The 24,741-nt window shown below is 46.3% G+C and overlaps 3 protein-coding genes across 6 annotated transcripts in view; 2 read left to right on the forward strand and 1 right to left on the reverse strand.

Annotated features, from left to right (window-relative positions):
* Positions 1 to 23,650, forward strand: part of Ccpg1 (cell cycle progression 1) — a 55,002-nt gene extending 31,352 nt beyond the window's left edge. For 2 of the 4 annotated variants that reach the window (XM_059268232.1, XM_059268231.1), the window contains exon 9: positions 1,000 to 1,716. In XM_059268232.1, coding sequence (XP_059124215.1) covers positions 1,000 to 1,189 — 190 coding nt within the window. In that variant the 3' untranslated portion in view covers positions 1,190 to 1,716. Of the gene's footprint in view, positions 1 to 999; positions 1,717 to 23,537 lie in introns of those variants that run through there. The other 2 variants (XM_059268233.1, XM_059268234.1) reach the window with 2 other exon arrangements.
* Pigb (phosphatidylinositol glycan anchor biosynthesis class B) lies at positions 1,357 to 20,062 on the reverse strand. Its single transcript, XM_059268237.1, has 12 exons — positions 19,871 to 20,062; positions 18,906 to 19,056; positions 18,343 to 18,463; positions 16,065 to 16,169; positions 15,293 to 15,423; positions 13,747 to 13,887; positions 10,122 to 10,173; positions 7,563 to 7,774; positions 6,775 to 6,839; positions 3,381 to 3,594; positions 3,105 to 3,285; positions 1,357 to 2,014 (listed from the first exon to the last, which is right to left on the reverse strand). Exons 1-12 carry the CDS (start codon positions 19,998 to 20,000, stop codon positions 1,871 to 1,873), a joined length of 1,647 nt encoding a protein of 548 aa, XP_059124220.1. The 5' UTR covers positions 20,001 to 20,062; the 3' UTR covers positions 1,357 to 1,870.
* On the forward strand, positions 23,602 to 23,881 carry Pigbos1 (PIGB opposite strand 1). Its single transcript, XM_059268236.1, has one exon. The coding sequence runs from the start codon at positions 23,602 to 23,604 to the stop codon at positions 23,764 to 23,766; it is 165 nt and encodes a 54-aa protein (XP_059124219.1). The 3' UTR covers positions 23,767 to 23,881.
* The last annotated feature ends 860 nt before the right edge of the window (positions 23,882 to 24,741 follow it).

A 24,741-nucleotide genomic window follows, 5' to 3' on the forward strand; every position in this document is an offset into this window, starting at 1 on the left:
ACAGAAACAGGTGGGCTGGGGGGTAAACCAGGAAAGTCTCCGTTTTGTCCTGAAGTGTCTGTCTTGTGAGATGGAGAATTTCTGAAGGATTTTGTCATGGGGTGGGATTGTGCCTAGCCTTTTGGATGACTGGCAGCAGGCAGGAGGGCCGATTGGCAAGCTGTGAAGCCAACTGTGGTGGTCTGCACGTAAGAAGCTGATGAGGGGGTAAGAAAGAGCGAGATACTCTTCAAACGAAACAGTTTGAAGTGAAACAGTTACTTCTTGAGTAAGGGGAGTAGAAAGAAAGTGACTGCATATGCCTGGAATGGCTTCACATGTATCTGGATATTGAGATTACTCAGAGAATGCCAGAAGAGGTACTAAGCAGAAGTGAGATGGTTTTGGAGGTGCCTGTTGACATGTATTTGGAGAGGAGTGGTTGGCAGTCACTTACTCAGCAGTCTCTACTCAGACTCACTCCAAAGTCGGTTCCCATTGGAAGATCCAGTGCAGGGACACCGACATCTGTGCCAGTTAGAGAGAAGGCTACCAACCAAGAAAAGACATGAACGGCAGGCAGGCAGCACAAGAGCCCAGAGATGGGAGTCACATGTTAGAGCTGAGGACTGCAGGGCAGTTGATGTGGTCTCTGTGTGAAGCCTGGCGGTAGAGTGCAGGAGAAGTTAGGGACTGCTTTGCTGGGCAAGATGCATGTATGTATTTCAGCTGAGATAAAGCCAGTGGACTGATGGAAACATCTCATTATTTTATGGTCACGTTCCTGTTCCTCATCACTCGTTTGGTCTCCCCAGTGCAGGTGTCTTTATGTCTATTTTTTTTCCTTTAGTGTTGAAAAGTAGTGATTCCCCCTCTTTCCTGGTATCATAATAGAATTACATTTTATATTTTATTTTTTTTGCAGTGTTCAGATAGATTAATGGGGAAAAACATTAAGTTATTTTTACTTTTAGAAAACTGAACTCTAACATAGATAAAAAATGTGTTTACTACTTTCAGTCGACCTGATAAAAAGCAACGTATGGTAACTATTGAAAACTCCAGGCACCGAAAACCCGAGCAGAAGCACCTTCGTCCCCAGCCTTATAGAAGGGAAGGTAAATGGCATAGATACGGTCGCGCTAACGGAAGACACACGGCAAGCCTTGAGATAGAGCTGGGCCAGTTACCTTTTGATCCTAAGTACTGACTCGAGGTTCAGTTAGGAAATTAAGAGATGTGGATGCTGTCTACTTTGTTTGGTGTTGAAATTCAGAGGAAACGCCCAGGATGACTTGTCATTTCTAAAAGACTGGTTTGACGCCTTAGATTATGCAAAAGCAAAGCTTACTAACTTGCATTTTCCCGTTAGCTTAGGTTTGTTAAAAAGAAAACTTTTTTTTTTTTTTTTTTGCCCTGGGGAAAAAAAAGGTAGTTTTATTAAGGAAGCCAGGCATGAAATATTCTGTGCATGAAACAAGCCTTGGTTTGAGGAGCCGAGCTTAGAGAAGCTCAGCTTTCTCGTACAGGGCGGTGAGTGCCATCTTGAGGTGTGCAGTATGGCTGGAGTGAGCTGAGGTGGGACTCCGCTCTAACATGTCTACTCTCCCGCTTTTGTCTCTCTGTGGGATCAAGAGCCCATTGGCTTGTGAGGAGCTTGCTGACTTGTTCTTGTGAACACTCTTGCACACCTCAACACTGTGGAAGAACAATAAACTGCACGTGAGGAAAACCAAAGGTCTCTTTCAAATCTGGCGTCGTGTTAGTGTTTTCCCAGAATGCCTCAGTGCAGTGTATGGTCCAGCTGTCCCCAAGTGGCTTCCTCTTCATGTCACGAATCTCCAGACATTTCCCTCAGTTATGCCAACCTCTCTGCAGGCGTCCTCACAGTTCAGTTCCCTCCTGTGTTGACTCTGCCGGTTAACCTTCGTTCGTAGACATGTATGTGACTTCCTGTTCGACCCTCTGGCCAGTGAGTATGGAAGAAAATAGCAGTCCTCTCGTAGCTCCCCGAAGTGAGGAAGGCATGGATCTCCTAGGAGTAAATAAAGACATGGTTGCCAAGTGCAGTTTCAAAGAATTGTAGACTTGCCAATGATACTTCCTCCTTTGCCACTTTTTCTTTTTCTTTTCTTTTTTTCTTTTTGGTTTTGTTTTTTGTTTTTTTGAGACAGGGTTTCTCTGTGCAGTTTTGGTGCCTGTCCTGGATCTCAGTCTGTAGACCAGGCTGGCTTTGAACTCACAGAGATCGGCCTGGCTCTGCCTCCCGGGTGCTGGAAAAAAAAACAAACCCATTTCGGGGTGAGGGTGGGCCGAAGACGTAGCTCAGTTTTCATGTGAAGATCTGCACCCACATAAAACGTTGGGCATGGTAGCTGGGCGCAGTGGCACAGCACATCTCTAGGCCTGCCCAGCACTTGGGAGGCAGAGGTCAATTTATTTTTGTGAGTTCCAAGCCCGCCAGGGCTACACAGTGAGACCTGTCTCAAAAATAAACAAACCAGGCATGGGGGCACATAACACTGGGTCATTGGAGTGGGGGCAGGGTAGGAATCTGGGGACAGCTGGCAAGCCATAGTTATGCTCCAGGTTCAGTGAGAGATCAGGCTCAAAAACTGAGGCAGAGAGGGACAGGAAGAGGCATCAGCTCGACCCTCTGGCCTTCCCACATGGGTGTACACAGGACCACGAATACACACTGAAGAAACGAGACAGAGCAGCGGTGCAGCACATCTGGAGAGTTTATGTGTCTTTAAAGAATTGGGGAGGACCTGCCCTGGATGTGGATGTGCTGTGGTCCAGTCCGAATAAAGAAAAGGGGAGAGCAAGCTGCCCCAGGACATTCCCCCTCTTTGAGATGCTGTTCCATGGCCCAGGCAGGCTCACATCCCTCCACTGCAGCTGCAACTGGGAAGCTGCTCCCACCCAGCACCCTGGCCCCTCTGCCATGATGTACAGTGTCCCCAACCTGAGCCACATAGAGCCTTTCTCCTTGAGTTGGTTTTTGTCAGGTCTTTGGCCAGAGCCATCAGAGGAGGAAGTCATACAGGAGATGAAAGGGATCAGTGAAGCCGATTGGTGCTAATCCAGTCTAAATGCTGAGTTGACTATTGCAAGTTCCGTACCTTCTCCAGGACACTGAACGTGACCAAGTGGCTGGGGAGTGATGCATTGCTCCGAAACTCCTGTTGTAGCCAGCTTGAGGGATTGAGGTAGAACACATCTGCTTCATCAAGATACTGAGTTTTTCCAGTCAAGTCTGGGGGACACTGGAGAAACCGCATGGACAGTGGGCAGTGAACATGGCTGTGTAGAAAGGTCAAAATAGTTAAGCACCCCACGTTTCCACATAGTTTCAGGCTGGCCTTGAACTTGTGGGACCTCAGGCAGAACTGCCTTACCTGTAGTAAGGAGTGGAGTGGCAAGGCATCATGATGAACACGGAGGCTGAGGCTGGGTCAGGACCTCTGGGGCAGACGTGCTGAATGTGATTCATGACATCCAGAGTGCCTCTCTGATGAACGAGGCCAGTGTAGAGTGCCAGCAGCAGATTTGACAAGAGCAGGAAGCTCAGAGCTGCCTTCCGCCACGCCTTCAGGCGGGCTAGTGAGTGTCCTGTGCGGAGATAGGTAGAGGGCAGTGGAACACGGAGGTCCTGCTTTTCTGTTAGCAGCAGATACATTTGTATGTAATTTTCCATGCAGACCGTATAAGCCATGGTATTATTGTGTGGCAAACAGTGAATCACTTTCTGACCACTCTCCACCACTGTACTCTCAGGCAGGGACTAGCCTTTTGCCGGTGAGTGAAAGGTGTGGTGTGGGTAACGGCTGTTCAGTCTTAACTCGGCAGACATACAGTCTGAGGGCATCTGCCATCTTTTTTTTTTTTTTGGTTTTTCGAGACAGGGTTTCTCCGTGTAGCTTTGCGCCTTTCCTGGAACTCACTTGGTAGCCCAGGCCGGCCTCGAACTCACAGAGATCCGCCTGGCTCTGCCTCCCGAGTGCTGGGATTAAAGGCGTGCGCCACCACCGCCCGGCTGCATCTGCCATCCTAAGATTTACAAGGGGGTTTCTGACAAAGGACATTTGGAAGGACACAGTTACATGGCTAACCTGGACTAAGAGCCCTGATTTTCTTCCAGGAAGCACCACTGCATGTTCAGTCACACCCAGTTAGATCCCACCACCCAGGAGGTCTTTTTAGTTGCATGGAATATGGAGGTGCAGTTCTCATAAACATCACTCCAAGTGCCTACTTTGCTCCTATTGCCTGGCCCTAAAAAAGATGCTTCTGAGTGTGGTGCTGGGATGTAGCTAAGCGCCAGGATGCTTGCCTGGCTTCTGTCTGGTGCACAGGGTACAAACCACTCTATGTAAGTTAGCTTTGGGGATGTATGTGGGTTTTGTGTCTTTTTGAGATGTGTTTTTACTAGGTAGCCCAGGCTGGCCTCATACTGAAGATCCTCAGGCCTCGGCCTCTCAAGTACTGTGATTACAGACATTACTACCAATGCTGATAAATGTACTGGTTAGCGGACTGTGCGGAGGCTTTAGGTTTTGTTGTGTAGTATGATAATCTACACTCTCCAGCAGTGACTTATCAGGGTGCTTCACGCAGTGGAGGGTAAGAAAAAAGCCCCAGCCTTCATTTGGTAATTCCATCTCCAGTGCTGTACAGTGGCAAGGACGTCTAATTAAAAAAAAAAAAAAAACAACAAACCACTGGGTGGTGGTAGCACATGCTTTTAATCCCAGCACTCCTAAGGCAGAGGCAGGCTGATCTCTGAGTTCGAGGCCATACAGAGCAAGTTCCAGGACAGCCAGGCCTACACAGAAACCCTGTTTCAACAAACCAAGCAAAACCCCCCAAGGTCAAGGAAAAATGCCAATACCTTCTAGTACGGTCTGCCACTTAGAAGTACATGTTAACGTTTACATTTTTGAACACTGCTGGGAAGGCTGTTAGTGTCGGTGTTTACATGAGAAAAGGGTTTATTTAGCTGAAGAACCAGTGGGGGAAGGGCGAGGCTGAGTCACTGGGCACAGACATAAGTACCAGGAAGTTTAGGTTGCTGCTCTGTTAAGGAAGTAAAGGTGTATTTTCAGTGACCACAACGTCAATACTAAATCCTACAAGAAAGATCTCATGGTGGAACTATGAACATCAGACACCAAAATTAAGAGACTATGTATATTGTGTGTGAGGTAGCACAGAGCAGTAATCCCAGCTAATGGGGAGGCCTAGGCAAGAGGGGTGCCAGTTCAAGGCTAGCCTGGGCAGTTTAACTATCTTCAAGTTGAAAGAGCTGCTTCCAGAGTCGAGTACTAGTCTGGAACTTTGGTTTCTTCTGCTTCTACCTCTCCAGTGCAAGGATTACAAGTGGTTCTTGTTCCCTTGAGACAGGATCTTGCCCTGCATTTAACCCAGGCTGGCCTTACCCAGCCGCAGTCCTCTGGCCTCGGCTGCTAGAGTGCTGGAGTACTCTCCCTGGCTTGTTGGCTTTAGAACACAGAGTCCGTCCTGAAGCAGTGCATGAGTATTGTTGATGGGCAGATCCGAACTCAGAACAAGCACTCTATGGGAAGTGAGGTCTCTAGTGGCCGGGAGGAAACCTGTGGACACCTAATACTTGTTGGCAGCTCATCACAAGTGTATCTCAGCACTTCTGCCTCAGGCAGTAGTAGCAGCTTCCAGTTACCATCAGAAACCAAGGCACAGTGCACACACTAAGGATTGAGAGTTCTGGCTAGGTGAGTGCCTAGAGACTGAAAACTTGCTGTTTTTGCACCTCTTGAATCTGGCCTGGCTTTTGACTTGCTGTGACCCAAAGACTGGAGGAAGAAGGGTCTGCAGATTGCAGGCCCAGGCCGCCTCCCCTCCCAGTCTTCTCTTGGAACCCTGAAAGCAGCATGCATGAAGCTCCACCTGACCCGCTGGGCAGTGACAGGACCCAGGAGCTGATGTGTTCGGCCTACAACTAGCCTGGTCCCACACATCTAGAGCCCTTCCTAGGCAGGCCCCGGGCCCTGTCCAGTCAGTGTGAGTGAGCACAGCTGAGATGTGGCTTGTAAGAATAAATGGCATTAAAAGTCACTAATTACACAGCAGTGGCTGACAGTTATATTTACATGAAATTAGGTTACAATAGGTCACAAGAACAGAATAAAGCTTAGATTTGAAGTGTTTAAGAAAGACATGATAATTCCCAGGACAGCTGTGCATGGCAGAGCAAGCCTGGCATCCTGTCACTGGACGATCAGGAAGGAGTCAAGGCCAGCCTGAATGACAGTGAGTTGCTACATACATGTTTCAGGCCAGCCAGACACTGTCTTATCCCCTACCCCTGGCAAGAAAAGTGGACTGGCAGGTACAGCCTTGTTTTATCTTACTGAATGCAGGAGAGAAGACATTTAGAAGCTAGGCAAGGGCTTACACCTGTGAGCCCAGCACTTGGTAGGTCGAGGCAAGAGGAGTTCAAGGCCAGCTGAATAGTGATGTCTAGGTCATCTCTGCCTGTATAATCAGGCAACACCCACAGATCATTAGATTACAAAAAGAAAACACTACAGTAAGTTTAATTATCAGTTTTCATTTAGCCAGGTCGGAAGTAAACAGCTCCTCGGGCACTGACTGTCTCTTGATGTTTGATGACTATTTTGAGAGAGGACCTTGCTATCAGAGCCCAGGCTGCCCTTTCCTCTCCAGCACAGGGGTTACAGCCATGCTGCCATGCCTGGCTCCTTTTAACTATTTCTGTCTTTTAGTGTATTCTGTATTAAACAAAATACTTACCACAGAACACCATGCAAAACGGTAAAACTGGATAGATAAACCTGAATTCTTTGTGGCCCAACATGCTATAACAAAGGATATTAAGGCAAAACATTAATTTTACACGAGTCTGAGAAATTAGTGTATTTAAAATGAAATAAACATCTACTTATTTTTCAAGTATCTGAGATTGAATTTTTTTTTTTAAGCAAATCATTTTTCAGTCAGCTCACACTAGCCCAAACTCTTGACACTTCTTGCTTCAGCCTCTGTTGCTGGCCTTGCTGGCATCACACCAGGCCTGGCTTCAGACTCAGGAGTCATACTCCTTGTTAAATAGACTGTGACTGTGGTTAAACAATGGCAGAGTGACAATATAATAATGTACACTTACAAAAATTATATGACCAATTAATAGAAATACTACTCAAATTTGGAATAGGGATACATTCATGAAAAACGATTTTAAAATGTTTGTGTATGTGTGTTGGGGGTACTCATGCAGTAGGGGCACTCAGGTCCGAGGAGCAGGACTTACGGGAGTTAGTTGTTTCCTACCATGTGGATCCTGGTGACGGCTCAGCACGTCAGGCTTGGTGAAGGTGCCTCTGTCTGCTGAGCCATCTTACCAGGTCCTCGTCTTGATTTCACAGTCGGGGTGAATAGGTGCTTGTCCCTGTCCTGGTCCCCACATCACCACCATTCCTTTCATCTGACGTAACCTACTGCTCTATCCTAAGGAAGGAAGGGCCTGCTTCAGTAATCTCGGGAACATTAAATGTCCACCTACTTGAACGTAAAAGCCTTACCTGTACACCAGCACTGTCCACAGTATGGTCAGCAGCAGTATGTGGAGCCTCCGGGGGGCCAGGAAGCAGCCATGAATAAAGAAGGGTAAGTGTGTTCCCAGGACAACTGGAACCCCTTGACTGAAGTACCAGTGCCATGGATGGGAGCCATAGAATGTCCCCAAATTCTGCATCACGTTAAACTTCAAAAAATTAAATTGGACCAACGTCCACTGGTATAAGTAAAAGACAAAACCAGACAAACAAAAGGGTTAGTGTCAGAAACCGATCTCTTTAGAGTATTAGACAGAATCATGATATTAAATGAGAATTTAAAAGTCGGGCAGCAGTCTTACACTAGCAGTTCTGGTCAATGACATCAATTCTTGTTAATACCTTTCTCCTTTTCTTTTTTTCTCAGGTAGGGCTTCTCTGTGTAGCCCTGGCTGTCCTGATCTCAGAGATCACCTGCCTCTGCCTCCTAGAGTGTTGGGATTAAACAGTGTACCACCACTGCCCCCACTAATCATTTGTTTTTCTAAGTACTTGATGCATCTTTTGTTAATTTGTAAAATGCTAGGTGTTTAAGGTGAATCTCAAAAATTATGAATAATCATTCATACTTATTTTGGTACTGCAAATTTTGTAGCCAATTAGAAGATAATTTTTTAAATTGATTATTTTAATTATATGTATGTATGTATGTGTGTGTGTGTATACATGTGAGTGAGAGAGTGTGTGTGTATGTGAGAGAGAGAGAGAGTGTGAGAGAGAGAGAGAGAGCGCGAGCCTACAGTTGTTCAGAGGTAAGAAGGTGTCAGATTCTTTGGCGCGATGAAATTATAGGCAGTTGTGAGCAGTTCCTATATGGGGCTGGAGCTCCAGCTTGGGTCCTCTGCAAGAGCAATATTTGCTCCTCACCTCTGAGTCATCTTTCCAGCTCCAACAGAGGATTTTAAAAATCAGTTGTTTCAGCCGGGCGGTGGTGTCGCACGCCTTTGATCCCAACACTCGGCAGAGCCAGGCGGATCTCTGAGTTCGAGGCCAGCCTAGACTACAGAGTAAGTTCCAGGAAAAGGCACAAAGCTACACAGAGAAACCCTGTCTTGAAAAAACAAACAAGCAAGCAAACAAACAAAAAAATCAGTTGTTTCAGCCAGGTGTGGTGGCACTGGCCTTTAATCCCAGCACTTGGGAAGCAGAGGCAGTCCTGTCTCTTGAATTCAAGGCCAGCCTGGCCTACAGAGCGAGTTCCAGGACAGCCAGAGCTACACAGAGAAATTCTATCTAACTGCCCCCCGTCAAAAAAGTTAGAGAATCTATTCCATAAAGTTGTCCCCTCACCTCCAAACATCCTCCCTGACATGCATACAAATAATAAAGAATTAAAAAGAAATGGATTTTTGTTTGTTCTTGTTTTTTGAGACAGGGATTCTGTGTAGCCTTGGCTGTGCTAGAACTCAGTCTGTAGACCAGGCTGGCCACAAACTCACAGGCTGGCCTCAAACTGCCTGCCTCTGTCTCCCTGGTGCTGGGATTAAAGGCGTGTGCCACCACTGCCCAGCTAAGAAATGAATTCCTTAAAAAAAAAAAAAAAAAAAAAAATTAAGATGTTTTACTTTAGACAGTGTTTCATGATGTAGTTCTGGCTGGCCTTGAACTTGAGGTGTTTTTCCTGCCTCCTAAGTGCTAGAATTAGAGGCATAAGCCACTACATCCTGCTTTAAAATGACTTGTAAGAGGACATGTGTGGCACTCACATTAACAGTTTTACTCTAGTGCCTTATGCTGCCAATCTTTACCTGGTATGGTACAATGTTCTCAGTGTTACAATTTGAATTTTAACAGAATGCAGATACCAAGGACAGCAACAGCAACACTCCTGATGAGTATCTGAAATGCTCACTCATAGCCAGAACTGCTGTGAGTACTCTGTATGCAGCACCTCCTAGAACCAACCTTTGCTTAGGAAATCGGAGCCACAGTCATTTCCAGATATGGTATGGCAGGAAAGTTTGAGATTTGCCAAGATCTCACAGCTAATAATAAATCTCTAGGCTCCAAACCAGAGTGGTAGCTCAGTACCCAGTGTGCCTTTTGGGGCCGAATATAAAGCAGTGGAAGGCTACTGCCCACACTTATGCAGACGATTGAAGGACAGAGTATTTTGGTTGACAGGATTTCTGGATGACTAAGGGTCAAAATCATTACACATCAAGATGTGTGTCGTGGACACCACTGCAGAGGACGCCAAAGAACAGACCAGTAGTGATGAAATGGATTCCATTATAACTATAAAAAAGGTTTGCTTCTGTTAAAAGTGTTAATGGGTCTGTTTGTGTTCTGAGACGGGGTCTCTTGTAGCCTGCATTGGCCTCCACCTCGCTGTGCAGCTAGGGATAACAACGTGGACCACCTGATCCTCCTGCCTCCTTGGTGTGAGATTCCTGGTGTGCACCACCATACCAGGCATGTATCCTCACACCCAGACTGAAATACAAAAGCATCAAAAGTCCAGCTTGAGGTTTCAGAGCAGTAAATGGTTAAAAATAGCCTTTAGCTTAATCTGTTTTTACTTACTTGGCCAAAAAAGATACGATCAATTATCAGAGACAAACTGAAGGTTATAAATCTGAAAAACAAAGTAGAATGGTTACTCACATTTGAACCTGCTGAGTTCCAGTCCAATGCCTTGTACCAACACCACTTTAAAAATGCTTTACAAGTCCACCAAGTGTGGGTTCATACATTTGGAAAGATCCTTCACTGATGACAAGATGCACTTAAGCAACCTTTATTAAAAAGACCACTATTTCATCTATTCTTGAATAATCAACCTGTCAACATAAAGATATGAATACTTATTATTTCAAAGTTCCCAAGGTTTAAAAAGCTCCTTATAGCCGGGCGGTGGTGGTGCACGCCTTTGATCCCAGCACTTGGGAGGCAGAGCCAGGCGGATCTTTGTGAGTTGGAGGCCAGCCTGGGCTACAGAGTGAGATCTAGGAAAGGCACAAAGCTACACAGAGAAATCCTGTCTCGAAAAACCAAAAAAAAAAAAAAAAAAAAAAAAAAAGCTCCACATATCATTGGCTCCATGTATATCACAAGAGATGAGCTTCCCAGCTCACAGGGCTGCTGGCCGCTTCGCTGTCATCCTGCCTCTAAGACTGGACTGTCCTCCTGTGTGTGCTGCAGTTCATTTACAAGGCAGTGTATGGAACTGTGTCTGTCCCACTGCTCTTTCTCTGCTTTAGGACACTCTCCATCTTTAGTTATTTGGAACACTAGCTACAGACAGTGTCATAGTTCCCACCAGCTGTCAACTTGTCACACCCGAGAGAACCACAATTGAATTCTCTCCATCAGATTGTCCTGTGGCACGTCTGTGTGGCATTTTCTTCATTGTTAACTGAGGTCGTAGTACGTGTCCACTGTGGGCGGGGCCATAGGCCTAGGCTGTGTAAGAAAGGTAGCTGAGCAAGCCAAGGAAGCAAGCCGGCAAGCTGCATTCCCCCCAGCTTTCCTTTCTTCTTCAGTTCCTCCCTCCAGGTTCCTGCCTTGGCTTCCCTGGGGGATGGACTATAATTGGTAAGCTGTAATCAACCCTTTCCTCCCCAAGTAGTTTTTGGTCAGTGTTTATCACAGCAACAGAAAGCTAACAAGGAGATACAGCCATATAATTTGTTTCTTTTTTGAGACAAGGTGGCTGTCCTGGAACTCACTGTGTAGACCAGGCTGGCCTCAAACTCAGAGATCCACCTGCCTCTGCCTTCGGAGTGCTGGGATTAAAGTGTGCCACCAGGGTGGGTCAAATCATGCAAATTTAAGTGTTCACAATATGTACTTTTGTTGAGTAGACATACTGCTGGTGTAAGCAATCAGTTTTATCAAATATTTTGTTTTCCAAAATGATGAATATCACTTTACAGTGGGCAGGCAGTATTGAGAACTGTAGGCTTAGAGAATGGCTACGATTTGATTAGGTAAGAAAATGAGTTAGAGTAACTAAAGATACAGAGAGAGTAAGCAGGGCACAACTCAAGACAAGACAACAACCAACACTATTCAGAAGGTAAGGAGAAATAAATGTAAGGTGCAGAATAGGCACCTGGGTTTGGTTTTCATTTTTGTTTTATGAGATGGTTTCTTGGGTCAGGAGGATATTCTGTTGGGCCTGGAGGAGACATTGCCTTACAGCAGTGGTTCTCAACCTTCCTAACGCTGCGACATTTTAACAAATGTCACCTCATGTGGTGAGGTGAGCAAATAACCATAAAGTTATTTGCTAATTCATAACTATAATTTTGCTATTGTCATGAGTCTTGATGTAAATATTTGATATGTAACCCCTGTACCCCTGTGAAAGGGTCATTCAACCCCCAAAGGGGTTAAGACCCACAGGTTGAGAACCACTGTAAAATTTTACAGTGAGATCTATACTGTTTTTGGAGATTTTCTTTTAACTTATGATTGGAAGTAGGTTCAACATTTTTTTTTTTTTATAAGTTGTTAGGTATGGTGGTTCAAGGCCATTATTCCAGAAATTGGGAGACTGAGGCAGAAGGGGGTCTTTGAGTTCAAGGCCAGCCTGGTTAACATAGCAAATCCCAGGCTAGCCAAGGCTTCAGAGGGTAAGACCATCTCAAAAACAAAACAACAACAATACAAAACAGGCCAGGGCTAGTGGCACATTTTTGTTTGTTTGTTTGTTTGTTTTTTCCAAATAGGGTTTCTCTGTGTAGTTTTGGAGCCTGTCCTGGATCTCACTCTGTAGACCAGGCCAGCTTCAAACTTACAGAGATTTGTAGCTAGAGTTTTCCTGCCTGGCCCACAGTCAGGACAAATCTCTCTCACCCGCCAGTCCCACAGCCACTCAGACCCAACCAAATAAACACAGAGACTTATATTGCTTACAAACTGTATGGCCGTGGCAGGCTTCTTGCTAACTGTTCTTATATCTTAAATTAATCCATTTCTATAAATCTATACCTTGCCACGTGGCTCGTGGCTTACCGGCATCTTCACATGCTGTTTGTCATGGCAGTGGCTGGCAGTGTCTCCTTGACTCAGCCTTCCAGTTCCCAGCTTTATTCTCCTCCTTGTCCCGCCTATACTTCCTGCCTAGCCAATGGCCAATCAGTGTTTTATTTATTGACCAATCAGCAACACATTTGCCATACAGAACATCCCACAGCAGAGATCCACCTGGCTCTGCCTCCCAGGTGCTGGTATTAAAGGCATGCACCACCATCGCCCGGCTGTGGTACATCTTTTAATTCCAGCATTCAGAAGGTAGAGGCAGGCTTGGGCTACCTGGTGAGACCCTGTCTCAAAAAGCAAAAACAATAAAAAACAAACAACAAAAATGACTTTCTGTTTGTGGACCCTACTTTTTCGCCGGTCCAAGTGCTTCCTTGCACTGTTTCTAAGTCACCTTGGAAATTGTATGTCCTCCTAACATTTTCCCTCTGAAGATCTTTAGTCTTTTAGTCTTTGAGCACTGGGCTCTGACTGAATATTCGGCAATGCCCTAGAGGCCAGGCCTGGCACAGGGGTCTGTGGCCTCAGCTACTCACAAAGCTGAGGCAGGTGGCGAACCCCATGCTCTCCATGGCAAGGTACACCCAGTGGCTCAGAGGACAGTTTGGGTTTGTACTGGATGCTGTAATAGGTGTCATATCTGGGAACTCACACTGTTTAACAGTTGCTGTCTCACTGGCTTTGCTAATTTTAAATTTCTCCAGGCTTCCGTTTACTATAAAATAAGAATGCCAGCATCACTTACATCCAAGAACCTCATGAGGTCATATGAGCAAAACTGTTATAAGGTCTTTAATAAATAACAGAGAAGTTTAGGAAATAAAAATGCAAATTCTAAGAAATAGACACTTTGTTTAACTGAAATACAATGCAGTTAATCATTCTCATAAATCTAAAATGGAATACTGGGCCAACAAAATGTCTCAGTGGGTGTTTGCCATAAAAGCCTGATGACCTGAGTTCAATTCCTGGAGCCCATATGGAGAGAACCATGTCTGTATGCCTTTCAGCACTCCCACATGGGTGTCTAAAAAATTGGAAACAGTTGGAAGTTTTCTGTGACATCAGATACAGTAATTAGCTGAAGGATCCAAAGCCTTTCCAACAGTCTGTCATTTACAGGTTAGTAAGATGTTACAGATGGCACCACAGCCAGACTTACCCCACAGGTAAAAAATGATGCAGGACCAGATGGAGCTTTCTCTGTTCTTGGTAGAAATGTCTGAAGAGTAGCGGCACCCATGGGATGAGAGCTGTGGGGCGGATGAGGCAAGCCAGCGCAACCAGGAGCGGGTACCTGACACTAGGAGCAAGGAATGGCGGTTACAGGAAACAGGGTATCCACTTAGTCGGCTATTTCCACTCGGAGAGAACTGTGGTGTGGGGGCGTTTGAGCCAGGGTCTTATTTATATAGCTCAAGCTCACTTCATACTTTCAACTCTCCTGCCTCAGCCTCCCAGGTGCTGTGGTTCCAAACCTAGCTTAGCACTTTCAATCAAGTAAGAAGCAGATTCTGCCGGCCGGTGGTGGCTTTAATCCCAGCACCCCAGAGACAGGCAAGGTTCTGTGAGTTCGAGGCCAGCCTGGACTACAGAGTGAGTTCCAGGACAGCCAGGGCTATATAGGGAAACCCTGTCTCGAAAAACAAAACAAACAACCAAAAGACTATTATACAGGGAGTTAGAGACCTTGGACTATAAAGCACAACAAAACAGCCCGTTCCCCGAAACTGCCTTGGAGTCTCCATCTCCTAATTATCTTAACGTGACCGAAATATCCAGGACTATAAAGTGAGGCCCTGCCTTTGCAGGAAAGAAACTGTCTTTGTACAAGACCCAAGCCTGTCTCTCTCAGTACTTTTTGTGTGTGTGTGTGTGATGCAGGCTCTCTATGGAGCCTTGGCTCTCCTGGAACTTGGTACTTAGATGAAGCTGGTCTCAGAGATCTGTCTGCCTCTGCCTCCCTAAGTTCTGGGACTAAAGGCGTGTGCCAGCACACCCAGCTAGCTTTTAGTACACTCTTGAAATCAGGTTTGACTCTGGTGATTTTCTACTCTGTGGAGAAGAAAACCCAGGGTGTGGAGCCGGGCCTGGTCCCACCCCAGCCTCAGCCTCGCTTGCTCCTCCCTCCCACACACTTGCTCCCCACACTACCTGCCTAGAGCCTGCAGCTCTCGGCTCCGGGCCTCTGCTCGGACACTTCTCTCTGCTCGGTCTGGGTGTTGCCCATTCGGATCTGCTGACCCTCACCCGGGCTGCTCAGCGGACCTGCGGGAACACTGAGCCTACCTTGCTTCTGTCTGCTTTAGGGGACTTTTAGGCAGTCACCATGAGTGTGACTGGCTGGCTGACTCCTCGCCATTGCTAAAGGCTGGCTCTGCCTGTCTCCCATGGGGACCTTGAAGCAGAGCTTTGCAAGGGTCCCCGTACTCTTTCCTCTGGTCCTTTGGAGCCCACTGATAACAGGCTGCCACTTCAGTGAGCTCTGGGCACTACAGGATTTCCTAAGCACTGATCACACTTTGTAGCCAGCCCTTTTGTTAGCTTCACCATGCAGTGTGACTGTTTCCTGTTCCCCTCATCAAGAACCTGTGGTTCTTCAAAGTCCCGAGAACACGTGGGGACCTACTGGATATAACATGTTGATACTTAGGCTTTTCAAAAGCACCTCTTAGGGATTTGTCTGGACTTATTAACCTTTGTCTTACCTGCTCCTGGACCTTGAGCCTCCCAGAGGGTAGTAGGAAAGGGCAATTGCAGTGAGGGTGGTCTCCATGGTGTTCGTCAGGGTTCGGGTACAGCAGTACCACGTGAACCAAGAGCACAGCTGGCAAAAGAACTGACAAGCCAGGGGTGAGTGCAGCTGCCGTAGGAAACGGGAAGCTAAGTGTTCTCCTCTGTAGAAAGCAGGAGTCCCAATGCTGCAGAAGCTTCGTCAAGGGACACGTCTCAGTAGACATGGCCAAACGCCGCTCTTAGCCTGTGCCACACACGGCTCTGACAGCAGGTTTGCGTTTCTTAGTGCTAAGTCAGCAGTGCTTTCGCGGGCTTTTTCATGGCTGGTCTCTGACTTAACTCTTACTTTCCGTTAGTGAAATACCTGCAACACAGACACTGTGGTGCAGGTCATAGGGTATTGATGCTCCCCACTAGACCAGCCAGCCAGCGCTCCACCTCCTGCCTCACAGTGGCCGGACTGGAGCATCTATTCATACTGATTTGAAAATGCTGCCCATTTCTTCCTCCTCCTCTTCTTTGTGTGTTGGCACATGTGTATATGTATATATGTATATAAATGTGTGTATGTATGTGTATATATGTGTGTATATATATACCTATGTATATATATTTTTATGGGTAAGAATTTTGCTATATAGCCAAGGCTGAGCAGGAAGTTGCTTAGTAGCCCAGTAGTCAGCTGTTTTAGGAACCATTTGCCCCACACATGCTCCGTAAAGTGTCTAAAGGGTTTGGACTTACCACCCATCGGGCCATCTCCTGTTTTCCCACTTGCTTCATGAGCGAGTAAAGCCTTACATCCGCTACAGCAGACAGAAGAGCTTGGGCCAGTCTGGGAATCCAGATCTTCAGTAGTTGAAAGGAAAACAGTTGTTAAGCACACCATCCCGGTTCATACTGAAGTGCCATGAAAATAAACACCTAACCATCAACAATATCCATCTCCATATTCACTCCTCCGCTTTCGGTGTGTGCTTAGCTTGCTGGCTCTTGCTTGCAACCCCACCCCCTGGCTTTTGGAAAGGCTTTGCTATGTAGCTCAGCTGGCTTTGTCTTTGCTTTTCCTGCCCCAGCACCCCCAAATATTGGGATTTACAAGTGCAAAGCACCATACCCCACTTGCCCACTTTTATATTTACATCTTACAGCACTGATTCTCTTTTGTAATAGTTGGTATTGAACTAGGGCACATGCCTGTTAGGCAAGTGTTCTACCACTGAGCTCCTCTTGAATAGCTTGCAAACCATTTTATTGTGTTAAGATTCTATTTTAGAGGCGTACAGTGGGTTTTGTTTTTAAGTCAGGCATTTACAGTACTACATGCTGGGTATCATAGCAAGTGTTTTACATGTATTAGCTCCTTCCTTACAACAATCTGCTGAGGCAGGAACTGTTTAATACATGAGGAGACCAAGGCACAGAGAGGTTAGGTGATGTGCCTAAGGCGCTAGAGATAGTTAGCCCTGATGCCTGGATTCAGACCAAGGTAGGCTTGATACCACGGCCTGTGCTCTTAACAATAAAAGTCCCCCCCCCCCCCCCGAGACAGGGTTTCTCTCTGTAGCTTTGCGCCTTTCCTGGAACTCACTTGGTAGCCCAAGCTGGCCTCGAACTCACAGAGATCCGCCTGGCTCTGCCTCCCAAGTGCTGGGATTAAAGGCGTGCGCCACCACCGCCCGGCAACAATAAAAGTTTTTAAATCCAGGGCTGGAGGGATGGCTAGCGGTTAAGAGAGCCTGCTGCTCTTTCAGAGGACCCATGTTCAGTTCCTAGCACCCAGGTCAGGCAGCTCACAGATGCCTACCAGCTCCAAGGCATCTGAACCCTTCTTCTGGTCTCCAGCACCAACATTTGTGTGTGCCAAGTACACATGAATAGATGAATCTTTAAAAAAAAAAAAAAAAAGTTTTTTTTTTTCAAGATGGCCTTAGACACTGCAAAGAGAAGGGAGTTTTTTGTTTGTTTTTGTTTTTTCAAAATAGCCTCAGACAGTGCAAAGAAAAGGCACAGTCCTGTGTAAAACAAGCTAATCCAGAGCCTCAGTCTTTCTAGACCCCACATAGCACCTCAGAATTGGACTTCCTTTGGAACACTGGGTCCTAGCTTTCCCTGACTGGAAGGAAACAGTCCAAACTCCTGGGTCCACCTTGATGACAGTCTAACAGACCTTGAGGGCTGGGATGTACCTCAGTGGGACATGTTGGCATGCCCAAGGACTTGGTTTGGTTCCCTCCTGCTCCTCTTCCAAAGGATCTTAAAATATGAGTCAGACGAGGCAGACTTTTCTCAGGTCCTGTGTGCAGCCTCCTCCCAATAGCCCCCAGTAACCCATAATCTAGAAACTACAGTCTTATTACACAGCACAGTGATGATACAGGTCATTAAGTTTCTGTCACATTCATTTTCTCCCTAAATCCAGTGAATCAAAACAATATGTAAAATATTCTGCTGTCGTTAAACTGAGTTCTCACAGCAGACTTTCCCGTCGACTTTTATTTGTGTGTGCTTATGTGTGTGTGCACACAAAGATGCCAGAGGATGTTTGACCTCTTTCTCTGTCACATGTTCCTTTTGAGGCCAGCTCTCTACCTGTCCTGGGGACTGGGGTTTTGCACGGTGGAGCACAACCCAAGGATAATCTTGTGTCTACCTCCTCCAAGCTGGGGTCACAGGTGTTTGCAGGGACACGTAGCTTCTCTCATGGGTGCTGGGACCTGAACTCTGGTCTTCATGGTTGTGTAGCAAGGGCTCTTCACCTTGAGCTAGCTCTCCAGCCATTCCCTTTTATTTATGTATCTTTTAATTTATATTTTTATTTTATTCTTAAATACATTGAGTTCTACATCACAGTGTCTTTGGTACAGTGGGCTTCCCAGATAAGGCTGGACTTTAGCAACAATAGCCTTTGGAAACAAGTTTTGTGAAACTAAGAAAGTCATTCATTTATTACCAATTAACTTTTGAAAAAGAAAAATATACGGATTTAACAACAATTTTGGTCATTTTAATTTAAACTTACCAGCAGTTGAACACTGTCTTTCCCCAAAAGATGCAGAATCTTGTAAATGCTCGCAAAGATGAGGGGGTAAGTGTAACCCCTCAGTCTCTCCGTCCATTCCCAGGTCAGATAGCCATAATTACTAATATCAAGGACCAAATGTCACACTGTATTGAAACAAATTAATCTACACTTCTATATATAAAGCAATATTTTATTCTTTGACAATGTTTTTAAACAGTTTTTTGTTCTGGTGGTGGTAGGAATTCAATCTCCAGCCTTGGATATGCTAGGCAGGTAATATACCACTAGACTGCACCTTAATCCTTAAAACACAGGGGTTTATATTGAATATTGAATATTTGGTCAACTAATATCTTAATTTCCTCAAGTTAGAAATGTGTTTCTTGAGCCCAGCATGGTGGCGCACGCCTTTAATCCCAGCACTCGGGAGGCAGAGCCAGGTGGATCTCTGTGAGTTTGAGGCCAGCCTGGGCTACAGAGTGAGTTCCAGGATAGCCAGGGCTGTTACACAGAGAAACCCTGTCTCAAAAAACCAAATTAAAAAAAAAAAAAAGAGAGACTATGATAAAGGATATCTGAAAACCATGTGGTGTGCAACTTCAAGAGACTGCCAGTACTCATCAGGAACAAAACTTGTCTGGACTAGGAAGCAGTTAAACATTCGCAGAGCGACGGTAAACAAGACCAGGTGAATGTTTTCTCCCAGAAGATCTGAAAAGCAAATCAAAGCAGTAACTGGTCTTAAGTCAGGCAGCTCCTCCTTCAGATGCACCCCTGTAGTGTCCCTGGCTCTGTCAGGGCCCTCCACACCATCCACAAACGTCATCTGGGTAAGTGATGTACTGGACCGGCTGCTGCCGAGTTAGCTAAGGGCGGGACTCCTGCCTAGCCTGCTTGGGGTCCTGAGTGCGTTCCCTAGTCATGTGTGGAGAACACCTCCCACCATCGCAAAAACAGGCACAAACCCCGGTAGGGGACGGACGGGGACACACACACACACACACACACACACACACACACACACACACACACATCCCTACCTGTTAACCACTGGTGATTCCTTTCCGAACCTCCGTGTTACACGTGAGGAAGCTAAGGCTCGGAAACTAAACTGCTTTGCCCAAAATAAAAATGCTGTTACTGACTAGGTAGTATTCAAGCCCAGGCCGGTTGGCCACCTCCAAAGTTGGCTTTCTCCAGTGGACAGGCAGCCTGCATGCTGAATACAGAGTGTTCAAAGTTTTCCACTTTAGTTGCGAACAGTGTGGGGGGTGGGGATTGGGGGAAAGGGGGGGGAGAATCAGATTTTACGTTAAAATTTGCTATGCCAGGTGTGATGGTGTCATCACCTCATGACAATGGGGAGGCTGAGGCAGGAGGATTGCGGCAAGTCCAAGCACAGCCTGCACCACACAGCAAAGACACTATGCAGCGGGCCTCAGCTCGTTTCCACCGAGGTGCACAGCCCACCAGGCCGCAGACGCCACGAACCATACATACGCTCTGCGGAGCACCCCGCACTCACCGCGGCGCCGCGAGCGCTTCTCCTGCGTGTTCACATACAGCGTGGACTTCCTCTTCCGCAGCTTCATCTCTCCGGAGCGGCTGTGGAGACTGCGGCAGGCCGGGCCGTGGTCGCCGGCCTCGGGCTCCATCTCCTCCCCAGCCACCTGCAGCCCCTGCGGAGCCCGCCCCGCACCTTCTTCTTGCCGGCGAACGCGCACCACTAAGATTGGGCCCCGCGAGCCGCCGTCGTGGGGCTGCCCCCCCCCCCCCCCGCACCTCCACAGCCGGAAGTGCGGCCGGAAGCGGCCGAGTTTCTAGGCGGTGCAGGGTTGCACTTCCCTGACTGGAGTTCAGTCTCGGAAAAGACAGAAGTCAAGACTGGAGGCCTCACTGCTCCCCGCCGAGGAGCGCGTGGAGGTAACCGAGCGGAGGGAGGCAGTGAAGTGCCGAGACCCCGGGCGACCCCGGCGCTCGCCCCACACGCCGCGTGCTCGCGTGGGGACAGTTCCGTCAAGGCTCTTACAGCGACAGCAGAAAGTTATACGTCAGTGATTTTTTTTAATTAAAGGAAGTTTTTTAAAAAGAAGATTAATTATGTATACACTGTTCTGCCTGCAGGCCAGAAGAGGGCGCCAGATCTCACTGTACATGGTTGTGGGCCACTCTGTGGTTGCTGGGAATCGAACTCATGTCCTCTGAATGAGCAGCCAATGCTTTTAACCTCTGAGCCCCACGTCAGTGAATTTTTTATTATTAAGTCTGTTTTCCACCACCCCAGGGGATTTCTCTATTCCAAATTGTTTGCTTTCTCACCAATTTATTTAATTTTTCTTGCGTTGATGTCGCTATGTAGATTAGTCTGGCCTTGAACTCAAGAGATCCTCCTGTCTCTGCCTCCCGAGTGCTGGGATTTAATGCGTGCACTATCACACTCTGCCTCATCTTTTTATCTGTCTTTGTGACAGGGCCTCACTGTATAACCCTGCCTGGCCTGGAACTCGCTATGCAGACCAGGCTGGCCTCAAACTCACGGAGTTTGTCTCCGCCTCATGAATATTGGGAGTGTGCCACCATGCCCAGCAATCAGAGCATTAAAAAAGAAAGAAATAGTTGTTTGTGGCTGGAGAAATGGCTCAGTGGTTAAAAGCACTGACTGCTCTTGCAGAATTCCCAATACCCACACACCGACTTGGTGCCTCCGAGGGCACCAGGCATGCATGCCCCTGCAGATACGCACATGAAGACGAGCACTCATACACATAAACTAAAATTGAATAAATCTTTTAAAAATTCGTTGGTAGAAACGTCAAGTAGATGACATCTGTGCTTCAGGCCTCAGATGCCCTCTGCTTACATTTGTAGCTTTTGGGTTGGTGGGAGGGAGGGCCTTCCACCTGATAGTTATAAAGATGTTTGGTCTCATAGAGATGACTAAAAAAATGACTATGTAGGGGGTTAAAGATAGCACAAGGTAACGGCTTGGGGCCTGCAACATCTTGGTTCTGCATAGTCACTAGTTCTAATCAGTGGCTTCTAGAGTGTTTAACAGAAGTGTTTTGTTTTTGTCCTGGAAACTTCAGTACATGAAACCCAGTGTTCAGTTACCATCTTTAAAGGGGGGCGCGGGGGTGGAGACGGGGATTACTGAGCAAAGTGAGGTTCAGAAGACTCATATTTAACAACAACAAAAAAAAAACCAAAACAAAAAAACAAACAAAAAACAGTGCATGAGAAACAGTTTCAAATGGCCTCTGGCTTTTGTTCCTTTTTTTTGTTTTTAAACTCTTCGCCATTGCAAAGCCAGATGGTAAAGCTGTCATATTTGTGTGGTCAGCTGTATAATTTAGGAAAAAACTCACCGTTATAGGCCAGTCAACTGCTGCTGATTTTTGTGACCTAGGGCCTGGATTAAGACTCCATGCCCCAGTCCAGAAAGAGCGTGGCTCCTTCACTCTGCTTTTCTCATTCACTAACCTCTTACCCAGATGCTGAGGTGATTGACAAGCAGCACTATTTTCTAGAAGGTGCTGCGTCCATTTGTGTTTCTACTATTTTCAATCGTTGGAACTAGAAGCAAAATCTCCCTAATGTTTTTCTCAAAAAAGGCATACAATGATTTGCATTTGATGTCTCCTAAATATCCAAGGGAACTCAACAAAGTTTTTGTTGTTGTTTTGTTTTATATTGCTTTTGAGGTAGGGTCTTACCATGTAGCCTTGGCTGGCTTGGAACTCACTATGTAAACCAGACTGACCTCAAACTCACAGAGCTGTGTTGTGCCTCCCCCATCCCCCACACAGTGCTGGGATTAAAGGCACGCACCACCATTCCTGGCTCAATAAAGTTTTATAGCCTCTTAAAATTGTTTTTGTCATAAAGCTTGCTAAAATTACAACTACTGCAGAAAGAATGATGGAAAGTCATTTGTCCCCTCCCTTTTTATTCCTTAGAGAAGATTAAAACAGACAGTCACGGCTGACTTCCCTTCAGGTATCTTTTGGAGTCAGAAGTTTTGTGTGACTTGAAAGGTGGCTGCCATCCCTTCCCATCCTTTTGCCGTTTTAAAAGGTACCAGTTTAGTGGCATATGCCTGTCATCCTAGCCGTTGGGAGGCAAAGGCAGAATTGTAACCTCAGAGCAGTCTGTCCAGCTCAGAGAACCAGCAAAAACAGGCAACACGGACAGAAAATAACCCAGAGACCATTCTGTAATAGAAGAGTCTTTAGCCGTCTCACATCACTGTCTGACCTTCCTTCCCTACAGGTTCCTTTTTAGGGCTTTTGTTGATTTGCTTTGCTTTTTGTTATGGAATCCAGACTGGCCTCAAACTGGCAATATAGCCAAAGGGGGACCCTGAGCTCCTTATGCTCTTGGCTGAACCTGAGTGCTGGGAATATGGGCATGTGTTACTATGCCTGGAGGAAATACAAATTTTAATATAAAATATGATTTTTAACTATTGGCAACTAAACTGAAATCTTAGAAAATATTTCATAGTAAGTCTATATGCTGTCCTGCAAACCCCTATGTATTTGTATTTATTAGTTAGTGATTCTGTTTGTTTGTTTTTCAAGACACGGTTTCTCTGTGTATTTCTGGCTGTCTAAGAACTAGCTTTGTAGACCAGGCTGGCCTAGAACTCAAAGAACCATCTGCCTCTGCCTCCCAAGTGCTGGGATTTAGTTTGTGAATTTTTTTGTTTTGTTTTGTTTTTCCAGACAAGGTTTCTCTGTGTAGTTTTGGAGCCTATCCTAGAACTCGCTCTGTAGATCAGGCTGGCCTCAAACTCACAGAGATCCGCCTGCCTCTGCCTCCTGAGTGCTGGGATTAAAGGCATGCCCCACCAACGCCCAGCTAGTTTGTGATTCTTAAATATTACAAAAGCATTCACACCAGAGCAAAATAGTAATAAATCTTTTAGAGTGCACTTGTGGGGCTGGAGACCTGGCCCTGGGGTTAAGAGTGAGCACTGCTCTTCCAGAGGCCGGCAGTTCAGTTCCCCGCACCTGTGTTGGACAGCTTACAACTGCCTGTCACTTCTGCACCAGGGACCCTGACACTTTCTGCCTCCGAAGGCACCTGCACTCCAGTGCACACCCCTCCCCATGCCCCGTCCTTTAAAATAAAATCTGTTTTAAAGGCTCCTGTACTAAGTGGCCCTTTTTGTCCCCTTTCTTCGGAAACAGATCTGAAGAGGTTGGCTGTCCGCGGAGCATAGCCCCCCAGAGACTGTCACTGCCTCTCACAGCAATGCTCCGGAGAGTGACTCTTCCTCAACTGGTGTTCGCTACCTTCCTTGGAATTGCTGGAGGAGTGTATATTTATCAGCCGATATTTGAACAGTATTCCAGAGAGCAGAAGGAATTCAAAGAAAAGGTGAAACTGTTGCAAGAATCCGAGGAAAAGAGGACCTGATTCTAAATGAAGTGAAGTTGTGGGCACTGCTTACCATTCTGTTGAAGTTACACATGGACTGTTAATCTAGTAAAAACTTAGGTACTTTTTAAATAAATAAATCATGGGCGAAGGATTTAAGTTATTATTTACTTATTTATTTATTATTTTTGGTTTTGCTTTTTGAGTCAGGGTTTCTCTGTGTAGCACTGGCTGTCCTGGAACTTGCTCTGTAGACCAGGCTGGCCTTGAACTCAGGGATTCACTTGCCGCTGGCATTAAAGGCGTGCGCCACCACTGCCAGGTGATTTAAGTTATTTATAACATTAGTTCTTTGTTGGTTTGTTTCAGGGCAAGAGCTCATGTTGTAGCACAGGCTGGCCTCAAGCTCTAAGCAGTCCAGCCTCAGCTTTCCAAATGCTTAGATTATAGGGGTGCTGGCATTTGTTTTTTAGACAGGATCTGGCCTCAAACATGCAGTCAGTCCTGCCGTCGGTGCTGGTGTTACAGATGTAATTAAATAAGACACTTCATTTGAAAAAGTATTTCTTTTCAGTTCTACATAATTATGTGTGCTTCATGGGGGTTATGTGCACATGAGTGCAAGTGCCTCTGGAGGCCAAAGTTGTTAAATCCCCTAGAGCTGCAGTTACAGATGCTTGGGAGCTGCCATGCGGGTCCTGGAATTGAATCCAGGTCCTCTGTAAAAGCAGACGTGCTCTTCAGTGCTGGGCCATCTCCAGCCCCAAGATAGTCCACTTTCATGTTCACTGATTTATTTGCTACTGTATGTCTTAATGGGACAGGCAGCAGTTTCCAAGTGCATAATTAATTTAGTCAATATGCTTAATAGTTTAGTGTGTGCTTCTAAGATTCCCCTTTTCTGGGCTGGAGAGATGGCTCAGTAGTTAAGAGCACTGGCAGCTCTTCCAGAGGTCTGAGTTCAATTCCCAGCACCCGTGGTCGCTCACAACCACCTATAACTGTAGTCCCATG

This window comes from Peromyscus eremicus, chromosome 7 (assembly GCF_949786415.1).
Source record: "Peromyscus eremicus chromosome 7, PerEre_H2_v1, whole genome shotgun sequence".
Lineage (NCBI taxonomy): Eukaryota > Metazoa > Chordata > Mammalia > Rodentia > Cricetidae > Peromyscus > Peromyscus eremicus.

Coding starts and splice junctions, on each gene's coding strand:
- Pigb (XM_059268237.1), bottom strand. CDS start 20,000: ATGGAGCCCGAGGCCGGCGACCACGGCCCGGCCTGCCGCAGTCTCCAC. Junction 13,888..15,292: donor GGCTCAAGGTCCAGGAGCAG/GTAAGACAAAGG, acceptor CCTTGCTCCTAG/TGTCAGGTACCCGCTCCTGG. Junction 10,174..13,746: donor CATCATTTTTTACCTGTGGG/GTAAGTCTGGCT, acceptor TTTGTTTTTCAG/ATTTATAACCTTCAGTTTGT.
- Pigbos1 (XM_059268236.1), top strand. CDS start 23,602: ATGCTCCGGAGAGTGACTCTTCCTCAACTGGTGTTCGCTACCTTCCTT.